General features: G+C 39.6%; 1 protein-coding gene across 2 annotated transcripts in view; it reads left to right on the top strand.

Annotated features, from left to right (window-relative positions):
• Positions 1-14,633, top strand: part of AGMO (alkylglycerol monooxygenase) — a 194,325-nt gene that overhangs the window by 14,555 nt on the left and 165,137 nt on the right. For both annotated transcript variants that reach the window (XM_075082949.1, XM_075082950.1), the window contains exon 3: positions 5,678-5,829. In XM_075082949.1, the coding sequence (XP_074939050.1) occupies positions 5,678-5,829 (152 nt within the window). The remainder of the gene's footprint in view (positions 1-5,677; positions 5,830-14,633) is intronic.

The raw sequence follows: 14,633 nt of genomic DNA, 5'->3' as shown, positions 1-14,633 counted from the left end.
CCCAGCATTGTGTGTCCTGAATTTACTGGAACAGAGTTTACTGCCCACTGTGCTGGGCAGGTGTAAATAAGTCTAAAGAAATATAACTTCCATTCTCATAAAGGATCAAGGGTAAGCTACAATGCCAAAAGCTCAGCTATACTGAGGTTTTAAAATGAGGATTTGTAATCTTTGAAAGATCACAAGTAATTAAATTTACCAGAAGACCCTGAATAAACTTAGGGAAATATCTGTTAGTATTATGGATTACATCACTACAGGCAGTGGAACTTCTCATGAAAATATTTAAGTTGTGCTGGATTTTTAATTGATTCCTTATTTATGTATGAAAGAGCAAAGATAAACAAGCGACTTGAATTATATAGGCAGGACTTGGACTTAATAAAAGCGTAACACTGACTTTTGTTCTTTTTCTTCCAAAACCTGTTGTTTCATGTTTTATCCTACCCACTGCAAATTAATATTAGTGTCTTAAATTAGAGGATAAAAAGTGAAGTGCAACAGGAATAGGTTTGATGAAGAAAAGGTCAGCTCTGTCAGACAAAACATTATGCAATACTGCTTATAATACAGCTGGTAGGGATACCAAACTCTCCTCCATTTTACTTCACTTTGCATTTGATAGTTTTTTTTTTTCTCCTGGAGGAAAACTGGGGATTTCCATTATTTAGGCTAAAATGCTAGAGAAGAAAGCCATACTGAGGAAGAGGAGAGGCTTTGATTCAGCTTTTGTGTCTGGTGGGAACATTTTCTCAAAATGTAGGTGCTATTTCCTGTAATCAAGGGCTTTCCAGAGCCTGATAATAATTTCCCAGCTGTATCATTTTGGTGAATTATATTTTAGCCTTGGGTTATTTAATGACTGGTTTTGCATATTAAGAATGGGAGAGGATCATATTCATCTTGATGATAGAAAACAGGGAATAGAACTCCCACAGCTCCCTCTCCCTTTTCCTCCACCTTGTGGAAAGTTTGGCTTTGTGCTAAAGCGTGAAAAAAGTCTTGACTGCAGTATGTCAGGCATATTTCAGCTCGATTTGTGTCAACCCTAATAAGTCAGCTGACAAGGTAATAAATTGGGTGTCTGTTCAAGACCTGGCACCTGTACAGGAAATAAAAGGGGATTTCAGTTGCAGGAGGTTTGCTTTGTTTTGCAAATGGACCTTTTCTCAAGGCTCCTCTACTTCCTACCCCCTTCTCCTCTTTACTGAAATCATGTTATCAAAATGTTTATTTCAATTGTGACTGGAGCCAGTTTTTCATCTGGAAAAGAAAACTCTGTGAGGATCTTTGGAAATGGAAATCCTTACACTTTCCACTCTGAAACAAAGGCTTACAGAGCATTTAATTATTCATGTATCCTGCTGTTACATATATGGTCTGAATAATTTCAAATTATTGAGGAGAAACTGCCTTTGTTCAACATTTTGAAACTTTACATTCATGTAGTTTGAATCAGGCTAGGAAAATAGAATTTATTTAACCCAGGGAAACTGTATTAGTAATAACTCACTATTTTTACTGATAATATAACTTAGTGACCAGGGTGTCTTCACATGTTTTCCTCTGTGTCTGACCTTCAAGGATGCAAGTCTGTCAAAGCCCTCCCCTGAGAGCCAGGCTCTTCTAGGTCCAGCTGTAGAGTGGTGTTCTTACCAGGTCGGTTCCCAGTATGACATGAGGTGGTGACTGCAATAGTGGTGACAGTCAAGGTGGTTTCCTTGGGGTCGTCACTTTTGATACATGGATCAGAAGAGAGACAACAGCTACTGTCTCTGACCCTTTTCCCTTTTGGTGACTGTCCTGGGCACTACGGAAGAGGTTTCCTAAAACTTTGGTTTCAGGCTCCAAGGCTGATCTGTGAGTTGGAGGAAGCAAAGCAGGACCTTGTACTCTTTGAAAAGAGGCAGCTGCATTTTCTTCGAGTTGAATTTCCTCCACCTTTTCCCTGCTGCATTACCCCATAGGGGTCTACCGTGAGTAGATGTTCATGTCCACATGGAGAGTTCATCTCCCAGAATTTCCTTCTTGGACATTTTCAGTTAGAGGATGTGATAATCTGACCCAGTGGAAGGAGAAGGGGGAAAATGGTTTATTAAAACAAATATTATCACCTTTGAGTAAAGTATGTATGAACCTTAGAAACAAGGAGACGAGAACCCTCTCTCAAAATCAAAACAGTTGCCGAAGTACATACTTTGCACATAATAAGAAAATTTTCAGCAGAAATGTTCAAAATCCAAGAAGATAAATCTATGCAATGCATATAATAAGGTTTTTTATATAGTCTGTCTGTTCTAGGATTTATTATTCTTTATGCAGAGAATTTGACTAGATGACAAAAGTCTTACCTATTCTTTTCTGTCATATTTATAGTTAAAAACTAACATTTAAATGAGGAAAAATTTTCTTAAGTTCTCTTCAGTATTTTCAAGAAGTAAAAATGGAACTTAAGGGAGAAAAAAAGGAGCAATATAAACCATTAAAACTCCAAGTGAACTTTCAGAATCATAACCGAATGAAAGCTCTGGACTTTCCTATCTATCACACTGTAAATTTTGTAAAAATTCTTAGCTAAGCAACTCTTCTTTCACCAGCATTGCATAGTGATATGATGGATTACTTTAAATTAATTACAGTAATCAGCTGGTGTTATGTGCTGTAGAGTTGTGATTCAAGCATGAAGGAAAGAATAAGCAAATTCTGAATTGTACAGCAAATTACACATATAAAAAATGTGTTGCAGGGTTAGCTCAAGTTTTACACCTTGGCCTCAGCCTGTGGAAAAAAAAAAACAGACTCAAGGGTGAAATACTGAAAGGTGATCAAAAATGGAGGAAACGTACCACTTCACATATCTTTGGATGTACTGCAAAGGCATTATATGTTAATAAAAGCAAAAGAACAAAGTAAGAAAACAGTACCTAATAATAAGTGATATTCTATGTTGCAAGAGGTGTTTTAAATTTCCTGGTCGTTGAAAAGATGTTAAGAAATGCCCATTTCTTTGTGTTTGAATAATATCAGCTCCCTTCTGACCTGTTGTGAAAGGGATTGAGAATTTATACTGAACTTTACAGATGCCTCATGAGGTGAATTGCAAAAATCTGGTTGGACACATATAATCTTCTTTAAAAATATTTATAGAACATAGCTCTTATGAAAATTAAACATGTTCCAGGTGTGTATGGTCCAACTTTTGGGGATAGCTACGTTGTTTTTGAAGTGGTAGATACACCTGTCATTGCTAGTCAAGAGTAATTCTTCATCTGCCAGCTGCTGAAATGAAACTTCATGGGTTTTGTTGTGTTTTGGTTTTGTTCAAGAGAAAAATTGGGATGATTGTAGTAAAGGTAGGAATGAGTTGCAGGTAAGATGTATCAGCTGGCTGTGGAAAAGCTATTAGTTCTCTTCTTCCTGAGCAACAATTTCTGATACAGCTTCAGCTTCTCAGGATAAAGTGGTGGACGTGGTACTATTATGCTTGCAGGTTACTATTGGGAGCTTGGGATTTTCACTGACTTTGTTCCTTGTTAACAGATAAACTAGCAGCACAGAAGCTTAAGATGTTTCCTCCTAGCCTTATTCAAAACACTGTTGTGGGAAGAAGTGCTAATGCCAGAAGTATAAAAGTTCTGAATGGATATCTCTGCAGAAATATGGAGGCAACCCCAAAGCTCAGTCACAGCATGGGGGATGGTTCACAATCTGAAACAGCCATGTTTTGTGAGGTTCCCTTGTGTTTCAGTGCAGCTACCCAAAAGGACAGGGCATGGCCAGACTGTTCTCAGGGATGTTTCCCAGGTGTGTGAAACAAGGCTTTAGAGAGGAGGAGTACATGTCATTTTTTTAGTTTTGCAGATTGAGGTATTTTTGGGGCCATGCTGTAAACTAAATCACTGAAATAATAAAAAAATAATCTAGCTGAAAAAAAGGAAAAAAATAAGGCAGGTTTTGAGAAGTACTAGGTTTTGAGAGAAGAGGCACTGAGACAAGAATGAGCAGACATGGACAGAGACACATGGAGACGTAGCTGTCTTCAATGTAAGGTGGAATTCCAGGTGAGACTAAAGTGACAGTCTTTCAGCTGAGGTTTTGCAAGGCTGTGGCGCCTATGTGCAGTTTGCTACTACCTCTATTCAAGTAGTGTCTTGCAGGTATACCATGTGCAATCTCCATTTGAAGTTCCCTGAATTTGAATCCCTCTGTCTTCCTCCAACCATGAATTTGATTTAGGTATTTCTAAAATCTTCCACAACTTTGCGTAAAGGTGTTGTTCTACTGATTGTTCCTCCACCCCCCACAAAAAAAAAGATACCAGCAGCAAAACATCTGAGAACTGGATTAGTTTCTCCTGTCTGTAGAGGTGGTGTTAATGATAACCTTATTTCTGACTCTTAGGCCTTAAACTGAGGTGCATTTAAGCTATCAATATATTAAAAAAAAAGGTTATGTGTGAATTAGTATCTTTTCCCTACATTTTTCTGCTTGCTGCTTTTCAGAGGCTGCCCAGTTCAGTTCACCAAGTCCCACAAACATTTTCAGCAGCACAGTGAAAGGGGGTAAGAGGAGGGAATGTGAGGAAGCTGTTGCTAATCATGCTGTGGACTACTCTCTTCTACAAAAATGTGTTTAACTATGCAGCTAAGGTGCCATTGCACAGCTACCTAAGCCAATTGTCACCTGGGCCACCCCAGTGCCCCCAGCTGCTCATCTTTCTCATGCTGGTGTTAACACTTCCTGATCTGTCCAAAACCTCACCCAGCAAAACTAAAGCAGTTTGTCTGGGGGCAGCTCAGCCTCTGAATCAGTGAAATGAGGTGGGAGGTAGTGGGGCACTGAGGGGAGGGTGTGACTGGCAACCCAAATGTGCATTAACCTAAACAGCTGTGGAAAGCTACTGCTAGATCTGGCCTACCCATCCCAGAGCTACTTTCTTTCTCTTTCTCCTGGTATCAGTACTGATCTGCTTTGGGTCAGGGGTAGCTGCTCGCTCCCTGTAGTCCAGGAACTTGGCAGCCATAAAAGCTGCTCTCTGCTGGCTTTCCAGCCTTTGCAAATCTGTGATTTTTTTCTCCCCCTTTCAGGCAATCCTGCCATTTCTCTCTACCAGTTGCCCTTTCCCTTCTTTTCAAAGGCACTGGGCTTTGTGTCCTCCTGCTGGATTTATCCTCTTTTAAAGTGAAGTTAAGTGGTATGCTGAGCAGATCGAATATCTCACTGCTCCCAAAAGTCCTGTTGCCTTCTGGGCCTTTCCTTACATTGGAAATAGTCAAGGTATTTTAATGTCATATGTTAGACTTTGAGCATAACTGCTGCTATACTTAAGTCATCTGTGAGTTAGCAAGGGTGGGTTTCCTCCAGACTTGGGAGAGCAGGAGCATCGTAGGACCTGCACAGCACAGGAGTGCTTCAGCCTTTGAGCATGCCTAATGCCACAACACAGGTAGTGAGTGGGTGAGGGCTGATTTTAAAAATCTCATAGACCTTAAACAAAGGTTCCACTGAAGTCAATAATAGTGTTACTTGACAAAGATTGCAAGAACTTGGAGACTGGCCTTATGTGTTGCAAAAAGACTCCCATCTGATAAATAGTGTGTGTATATATATATAGTAAAAAGGTTCTGTAATTAAAGTTGACAAAATTATTGATAAATTTTTTCAATGTCTATTTTAGTGTTTTATTCAGAAGTGTCGACTTGATTAGTTATATCTACATATGGAATAACTACAGACTCTTTGAACTGCCCTGGGACTCGCCATGGACGTGGTATTTAACGCTCCTGGGAGTAGACTTTGTATACTACTTCTTTCATCGCATAAGCCACGGTAAGAGTTAACGAGTTTTTCATGTATTACAATGCAACATATATTAATTTTTATTAATAAAATAAGGTATTTGGTTTTGGTTTTATACTTAATCTACTGTAAGCATATATAGTTGCTCTTCTTCCCAAGGATTAGCAAAGATTCATTTTACTTTGAGCATGGGAAACAGTTTATACAACATACTCTGTATAATAAATGTGATTTTGTGAAAAGAGGGAGTATAACTTTAAAAGCAGTATCACAGAGAAAATGAAGTATGGTAGGAAAAAATTAGGCAGTGCATTAAAATTTAGGGTTAGTATCTCTGTATGTCCGTATGAAAAACATGGAACAGTAGATAACTATTTCAGAAGAACCTCATGGATGTACAAAATGGAGGGCAGTAAAAAGCAAGGTGACCAAAATAATGACAGGACAGCTGGCTCACTTAATCCATTTCTGTGTGTTTTAAAAAATATTTTAAAATATTCAATAATTGTTTAATTGGTAAATGAATAAAAATATTTCTATACTTTATATATAAATGGATATAAATAAGATATTTTATAAATTCTGTCTGCAACTAACACCTGACCACATATATGCGAGCCTTGCCGTGTGGGTTTTTTTTAAGTACATTTTTGACCCTACTTGCTTTTATACATGGAAGAGAAAAGGCACAGTTTAGAAAGGATTTAACTTTTATTTATTGTAACAATGGAGGCCATGTAAATCATGCCAGTGATTTCTGTACCTATATATTGTGAATATGTAATAATACCGGTCTCTATGTATCTGTCTCATTACATATTGCTGTTCTGTACTGACAACATATTTTTGCTCTAGCCTTTTATATCCTATCTGAAAATGCAATAACACTTTGTAGCCATCCTAATTTTGGGCCTGATCTAAAGTCCGTAGCAATGAAAAAGAATCTTGTTTTTTAAGAGACTTTGGACTGGGCTTCTCAAGGCAGAGCGCCCACAGCTCGCAAAAGCTGCGGGATCTAGTAACGATAGTTTATGTAATGCGCTTTCAGAAAGGAAAAATGTTTTGATGCCAATAGGTCAGCGGAATATATGGAAGTAGGTAAGAAAGGAGCCCGGGCTGCTGCGGGGAGTGGGAGGGAGGAAGGGTCCCTTCTGGGTGGGGATGGCAGGCGGGCGGGGGTGAGAACAATGCAGGGTGGGTGCAGGGGGACAACAATGGTGTGGGGGGCTGGGGCTGGCGGGGGGGGACAGGGCAGGAGGTGAGGAAGTGGGGGGAGCTGGAACAATGCGGTGGGGGGGACATCGCGGCCGGGAGCTGGGAGCCCTGCGTGGGTGTACGCGAGACTGGGAATACGCTTCACAAACAATGACATTAACAGTGCTGGCAGGGCTACAGTCTCAGGCTGAGAACTGGACCAGAGTGGGAGGCTATTCCTGCATTTTAAAATAAAAATAATTACCTTCAAGTGTTAGAAAATCACGAGCCTGGCTGTTCTTTACTGGAGTCAGTGGTAAAATTCCCACTGGCAGAGAAGGGAGCAGGGTCAGCTCCACGCTCTCTGAAGCAATTGCACATATTTCTGTTCCTGCAGCAACTTTGCATTTACTCTCGTCTGTTTTTCTATATTTTGAGAGGATTGCACACTTTGAGATTAATCTCTCTAGCAGTTTTAGAATTAAAATCCAAACCAATTCTGTCCATATGTAATGGAGTTGAGGAAACAGCGTAACAAAATGCTTCTCTTAAGAAGGTCAGCGCTGAACTGTTCTATAAATGTTAATTTACTCTTCTTCAGGTTACGGAAATGTCACTTGCTTCCCTGCTACTCAGCAGGGAACTGATGCAATGTTATAGAAAATCACTCTAAATGGAGATTTTAGTTTAACCAACACTCTCTTCTCTGGTCAAGCAATGATGAAATCCGTAGCACAGCAACACAGCTGTGAAAGTCGGCCGCTTCAGAAGCGGCTAAGGAAATTTAAGTGTAGGAGATACTTTTAAAAATAAAATGTAAACTCCTGAAAAATAGCTTTGCACTTTGAGAAGTCAGGGCACTGCAACAGTCTCTGGTGCAAGAGGACAAAACACACCCTTGTGCTAGAAAGTGACAGGGCCTGGTGATTCAGGCTTGTATCCTAGAGCAAAGTTAAAAATTAATAGCACATGCATATCCCAGGAAATTCAAGCTGTGTGGGCTCATGTGCGGGGATGTAAATAATAGCACTAATTGTTTCAAACTGGAAAACTAAAATTCAGATATATTTTGCAATTGTTTCTTAATACTCCCCATAATTTTGATGCAAAGAATTATCATCATCACATAACTTTTCCTGTCTCCAAGCAATAATTCGATAACTCAAACCCCTGGCTGTTTACTACCTTATTTCATGTTGTCCATGCAAGATTTGGTTTGTCCATTCTGCTGTTTGAATAAATAGTCTGAATCATTACAGATTTTCAAGTTTCTTCTATACAATATCAACTTTTTACCCAGCACTTGGGAAGCTATTTTTTCCTCTTCACTATATGTGTGTAATAGCTATTATCATAAACTGAAGTTATATAGCAACAAGAGGAAGTATTTTTAGGTGTGATCTCATTTTGCAAAGGATAAAGTTATTCTAAGTATGTGCTTGTATTTTCCATTGTTTGCAGTAGCCACTAAAAAGTTAGAAAATAAAATGTTTCACCACTTATTCCAGCATTCTTCTGGGCCTGATCCAGAAGCCATGGCAGTCAATGGGAGTACTTAGTTTACCACTGCTTTTTCTCCTGGAGTTTTAATGAATTTATAAAGCAATGTAACTTTTCCCTTTATTTCAGTAAAAAACACCCGTTATGGGCATACTACTAAGGAAAGTAAGCTGTAAAATTGCAGGTTTTATTTTAATTTTTTCCAGGGAAGGATATGTGTGGGTTTGAGGGATTTTTACCAGATATTTTAATCTAGCATATATGGGTTATTCCTCAAGTTTCTTCTCCAGGTGCAGAGTCCTTGCGGAGTTACTCCTGCTAGAAAGGGGAATTTGGTGGTCCCAGAGCTGTGCCGAGCCCTAGTCGTAGTGCAGCACACCCCTCCCTGCGCCCTGGCCTTGCGGATACTCCTGTTGCAGACATATGACAACGGCAGTAAGGAATTTGGAGGCTCTGTAAACTAATTTCTTCAGCAGCCACACCTTTAATCAGGGGAGGAAATCTAGAGACTTCCAGATCCATGCAAAAACAAGAGAGACGCACTTGTGCAGAGCCCAGGTCCCGGCTGTGGGGCAGTGGGGGGTTTCGTGGCCGGCTCGAGCGCAGGGGGCCCTGCTGAGCCCCAAGACACCCCTGGGCTGAGCAGGGCCCTTGGCAGCCGCTGCGCTCTCAACTTCACGACCCCACAGGGGCCAACAGGGAACAGCAAAACTCCAGTCCACTGTGGAAGGGAGTAGTTTTTAATCGGTGCTTCCCAGTGGATTGCGTCCTCCTGCAGACCAGTGTGGTTTTCTGTCAGCCAGGGGACCCTCCTCTCATCTTTCAGGCCCTGGAAGAAGCTGTCCAAGTCTGGCAGCCAGCAGGTTTAGAGAGCCTGTCTCTTTTTAACAGCAGCTTCCAACACCTCTTCTTTTGTTCTCCTTTACTGCTGGGGAATTTCCATTGCTTCAGTGTCCCTCCCCTCGGACAACCTGGGAGAAGCGAGTTTCCTTCAGTGGGGCCAACCTCCGCAGCAGCTGCATTGTTCTGCCAGGGCTGCGGCGGCCCGTGTCAGCTGCTTGCCCCCATTGTCCGCTGGCGGCTTCCAGCCGCCCTGTGGGATACGTGACACGGTCCCTGTCAGCGAAAGGCTGAGCCAATATGAGCTGATGGTTTAAGTTATGTGCAGAGTTTGTAAAATAGACCTCAACTGATAAGTATATCCTCAGCAGATTGCCCAGCTGCTACATAAAATTTTGAATTAATGGTGTGTCTCTTAGTAATTCTGAGTTTATTTATAGTGGGTGAAAAATAAGCCTTTTACTACACCAGGCGTATTCTGGAGCAATAGCCTCCGAGCTTCTCAGATTCTCCCATCCCACAGGACTGACCTTTTGGCTAAGGCCATCTTCTGAAGGGTCAGAGGACAAAGGAGAAACCCTGAAAACTCACTTCAGCTTTGTCCCTCAAAAGGCCATGCCTCAGATTTGTGGTGAAATGTCTCAGCTGAGGATGTTGAAGAGGTTTTCTTTCTAAGATTTCAAAGAATTGGAATCTTTGTGAGCTTTTCATCTCCTGTTTTGTGGAATTTGTAAAAAAGGGGGTTTCTCTTAGCCATGACTTACATTGCTTATGCCTCTTCTCCCAGTAAGCATCTTTTTTTTTACAGTTTCATAGAACAATTTCCTCATCAGCAGAGCTGACTTCAGAAGATTCTGGCCACTCTTTCCTACACCATACTGCAGTTCACCACCCACTCTGTTATGAAAAAAACCTCCTGCATGGAGGCTACGTGCATAGGATCACTGAAATAGTCCATGCTAAAAACCAGAGTTGTGTTGGACTTCTTTCTTAAACAATTCAACTCAGTTCAGTAGTCATGGGGTCAACTTAGCCATGGGGCAGTACGTGTGGTCCTGTCCAGTGGTCAAGGACACAAACAACGTAAGCCAGGCTTGCTAGCACAGAATCTGTGGGATAACTGGAGACTTCTTAGGGAGCACAGAGGATTTTCTGGGTCAGTAGTGCACAGGCAGGTAACACATTCTTTTAATAAGGAACCAGAGTGGATAAACTGGGGCAGCTAGTATCTCAAGGTTCATGCCATTAAAATGTCTGGAACGGGCAACAGCAAAACCTAGTCCTATTCTTTCTGCTAATTACTTATGTAGTCTGCAAAAATAATCTTAATATGTTATCGCTTTGGATACCAGTGCAGTGGTTCACTGTTGAATGAGGAGATGAGTTTGAACTTCTAAGCTTGTTAAAAGAAAAGACAGGAGGGCTCAAAGTCTCTTCACCATCTACGTTTACTACTCATTTTTGGAGGGTGTATTGGAATCATATGATTGTGCTATCTTTATTTATCTGACCCGTTCCTGCCTTTGAAGTGCTCCTTTCATCTGCATTTTATAATGTACTTGTCTGAAGTCAGTATATTAGAATGGGCTTGTTAAGTAGATTTTATATTAAGAAATGATAGTATATTGAAATAATTTTGGATTTAAAGGATTTCAGATTTATGGGAAATTCATTATAATAAAATGATGTCTGACTTTTGTTATTGGGAATGTGGTCAGAGGCACAAGGTTTTCTTTTCAGGAAAATTTGTATTTCCCTAGAAATACAGTAAATGGCAATGTTCTTTTACCTGCCAATGGTTCAATTTTTGGGGCAGGGGGAGAGGGTTTGGGGGGCGGTGGTTTTTTGGCTTGTCCTTGCATGTGGGAAAATGCCACTGTTTACCTGACCAGAAATTCAGTGCCATATTGATTATCTAGCGTGAAACAAATTTAATTCCACCCCAGTGAAAGACAGAAAAATTTGGGAACTGTCAAGTGACTGAATGAAGCTCTGCTCTTTTTCTTGTCACAGCTTGTGTTGATTGCAAAGGGGATTGATACCCAGTGATTAAGAGAAAAATATTATCTTCTTGTGAATTTTAAAGAAAAACATTTTTTGCTATTCTGTCAGTTGTTTTTTCTTATTTTTTAAACAGGCGTGGGAGAGCAGGATATTAAAATGCTGACTCTGCTTGCCTCACAAAAATAGCAAAAGCAATAGCTGGTTGTCATATTTTCTGTTCTATCTTTGGATTGATTCTAGGCTAATACCTGCAGACAGCATAACAGGAATTGAAAATAAATAGAGAGTTCATGTGATTATGATTCATTCCCTGCCTTCCAACTCCACTGTAAATAAACTACATCATTTATTATTTCTATACGCTTGTTTTTATAACTGTATCTCTTGCCTTTCTCCACTTTTCAGAAATGAGAGATACTCCTTTACAATGTGTCATCTAATTTTCCAAGTGAGCACTGAATTTGTAGAAGACCACGGTCAATCTTAGCAAACAAAACTGTTGCCATTCCTTCTGATATTTAAATGTCTATTTTGGTTGAAAAGATCACCTGAAAACTACCTCAGCTACAATGAGGGTCCCTGGCATGGAGTGGTCTAAGGTCCCATAAAATTATAGGAGCCTGCCTGTATTATTTTCAGGTTGTTATTGTTCATAATAATTTCCTGTTGTTCGAAAGACTGTGATTTCTTGTATAGTGGCAGGAATAATGTCCTGATATGGGGTGAAGTTGACCTATTTAGTATGTTAAATTTATTGTGACACGTGCAGATATCACAAGCCCCTTCCCTTTTACTTGAGAAGCTGTGAGATAATAAGTGACTTTCTGAAAAATCTCTGTAACTTGAGGAGTTTAGAAGATGGGAATAAGAGGAAATCCACTAGAGAGTCTTTGCTTAATATTAATTTCTGAATATCCAGAAGAGGATTACAGGTGAATAGATTTTCTAAACATGTGCTATGCCAGAGGTTGTTAAGAATGATGGTAATTACAAATCCACTGACAGGTTGGACAGCAGACAAAGTCATCAACCAAGGACTTTTGGCTCTTTAGAACAGCTGTAGGATGTGCCCTGGAGTAGGAATATGATGTAGTGGAGGGTAGGACATGGCTCATTGCTACAGGTGAGGAATTAAACTCCATGGGTTCAACATCTAATCCAAGACATAACCTGCTTATCTTTGGGTGATAGAAGGGTATCGGGAGAAAAGTCATGAGCTTGATTCTTGTAGTTGTTCTGTAAATATCTAGTAATTGCTTTTCTTTGCCACAGGACACTGGGACAGATGGATCTCTATGGTTGTTATGAATTAGACCTTGATATGAGTATAAAAGCAATCTCTTTTTTTTTTTTTTGATGATAATGCCAGAGACAATATATCTTTTAATATTAAATATAATGAAATACATATTCATGAAAGCATTACCTGATGCTTTTATGACACAATTTTTTATACCAAAAATTGAGGTGGTAATTCCATCTCCACACAGCACTGTTTATCTTTTCTCAGGCTCCCACCATCAAGAGATCTAGCACATTCCCTAGGACAAAATGAAAAGGAAACCATATTCCTCCATTTCATTTGCTAGTCATCTTTTCTTATGGTTGGGAAAGGGTCCAGCACAAGGTTAATACTCAAATCCCGCTTTGAGGATTTACATAATACATTGGCCTTCTTGAAGCTTTCTATATAGGCATCGTTAACTAGAGGTACCTATGGGTGTATAGAGGGTAGAATCTCATCTTTTTCCTCCCTGCAGTGCCTGGGTTGTTCCTGAGTGCACAGACTTGGGAAAAAGCTCCAGATCTGCTTGCACAAAAGCAAGTTTGTAACATGCTTTTAAAGAAAAGCATTAGAAAATGTAAATTAAATATCCTTAAATATTCAAAACCATGGGGAAATTCTCTGTTATTTTTAATCTAAATTTTTCTTTAAGGTGGTAAAACCTAAACTTCCTGAAGCTTGAGATGAATTCCTCAAGTCATTTGTGAAATGACTGTCTTCTGAAAACCTAAGGAAATGTGCACAGTGTGTGGATTAAATGAGCGGTTGTAATGAAGAAACTGATACATTGCACACGTGGCTGTTGTGATTATGGTCATCCTCCTGACTATTAAACTAATCTGATAGAAGTGTCATTGTGCATGAACAACTTAAAACAGTATCTTATGGGATGAAATGGGAGAAGAAAGTTTGCTATAAATTAGCATGAGTTGTCCATTCAAAAAGACAGCTGTCTTCATACATTCATATCCTTGGCTAGTGCTGCCCTCTAGTCTGTGCACGTGCATTTTAATGAGGGGGAAAAAATAATCCTTTAGTCTGAGTGGAGACATGAGTATGAAAGCATCTAACTCACTGTGCAGAGAAACAGTTCATTTGACATACTTTTCCAAGTGTGCTGCTGAAAACCTATGAAATGGTGCATTACACTCGTACTTCTTAAGGTGTTACAGAACATACAGTAAAATATGAATTATCCAAGCTTTGAAGTGAACCTTGTTGCAGTTAGTGAGCGTGGGAGAGGAGAAACTAGTTCTTCTGAAGATTTTATTTTTATGGGGGTTTACCTGAAAAAAAGGATTGAAATGATTCAATTATATGCACTATTTGACCTCCTAACTGTTGTAGAACCACCTTCAGTTTGGTAACTTCATAAGCTGAAGAGCGAGGCTGTATGTTTGGAAGTTCAACTACTTGTTCAAGGGAAGAATCCAGCTATGTCTGTCTTGTCTTCCTATTTGGTTTCTCTCTTAAATTTTGGATATGTATCTTAGTCTAGAGACTTCTATTTCGAGTAAGTGAAAACCCACCTGAGAATATATATTCTTGTTTCCTTTGATCTAATTTTAAGCCATGTTACTTAGTTCATCTAAAGGCTTCTTACTAAATTAGTGAGAAATGTAAAAATGCTCACTAATATCTATTTCCTGAATAAGTTCCACACAAATCACTTGATCCAGGCTCATTTCAAACACATTTATTTCCTAAAGCAATTGTAATGACTTTGGAGATGCTAGCTCTCAGTTTTTGATACAGTAGCTTTGCATGCTGTCTTGCTAGAGGGCTTTGTCCTGGGCTGGAGGGATGCTCAAAGAGGGGCAAGGTTCATTTTTATGTCCCTTCCATGTTTTGCCAGTCTGCTGAAATCAGCAGATCAGCAATAAAAGGTACTAAATGTAACAACAGTTTTTAATTTGTGATATAAAAATGTGATTGTAAGGAATTAGGTTTAAAGTGAAAGCACACGTCATATAATTCATCAAACCACAGTAGTGGTAACGATTTTTTGTCA

This window comes from Phalacrocorax aristotelis, chromosome 2, assembly GCF_949628215.1.
Source record: "Phalacrocorax aristotelis chromosome 2, bGulAri2.1, whole genome shotgun sequence".
NCBI lineage: Eukaryota > Metazoa > Chordata > Aves > Suliformes > Phalacrocoracidae > Phalacrocorax > Phalacrocorax aristotelis.
Note: the sequence above shows the minus strand (reverse complement) of the source record. Positions and strands in the feature narration are given on the sequence as shown.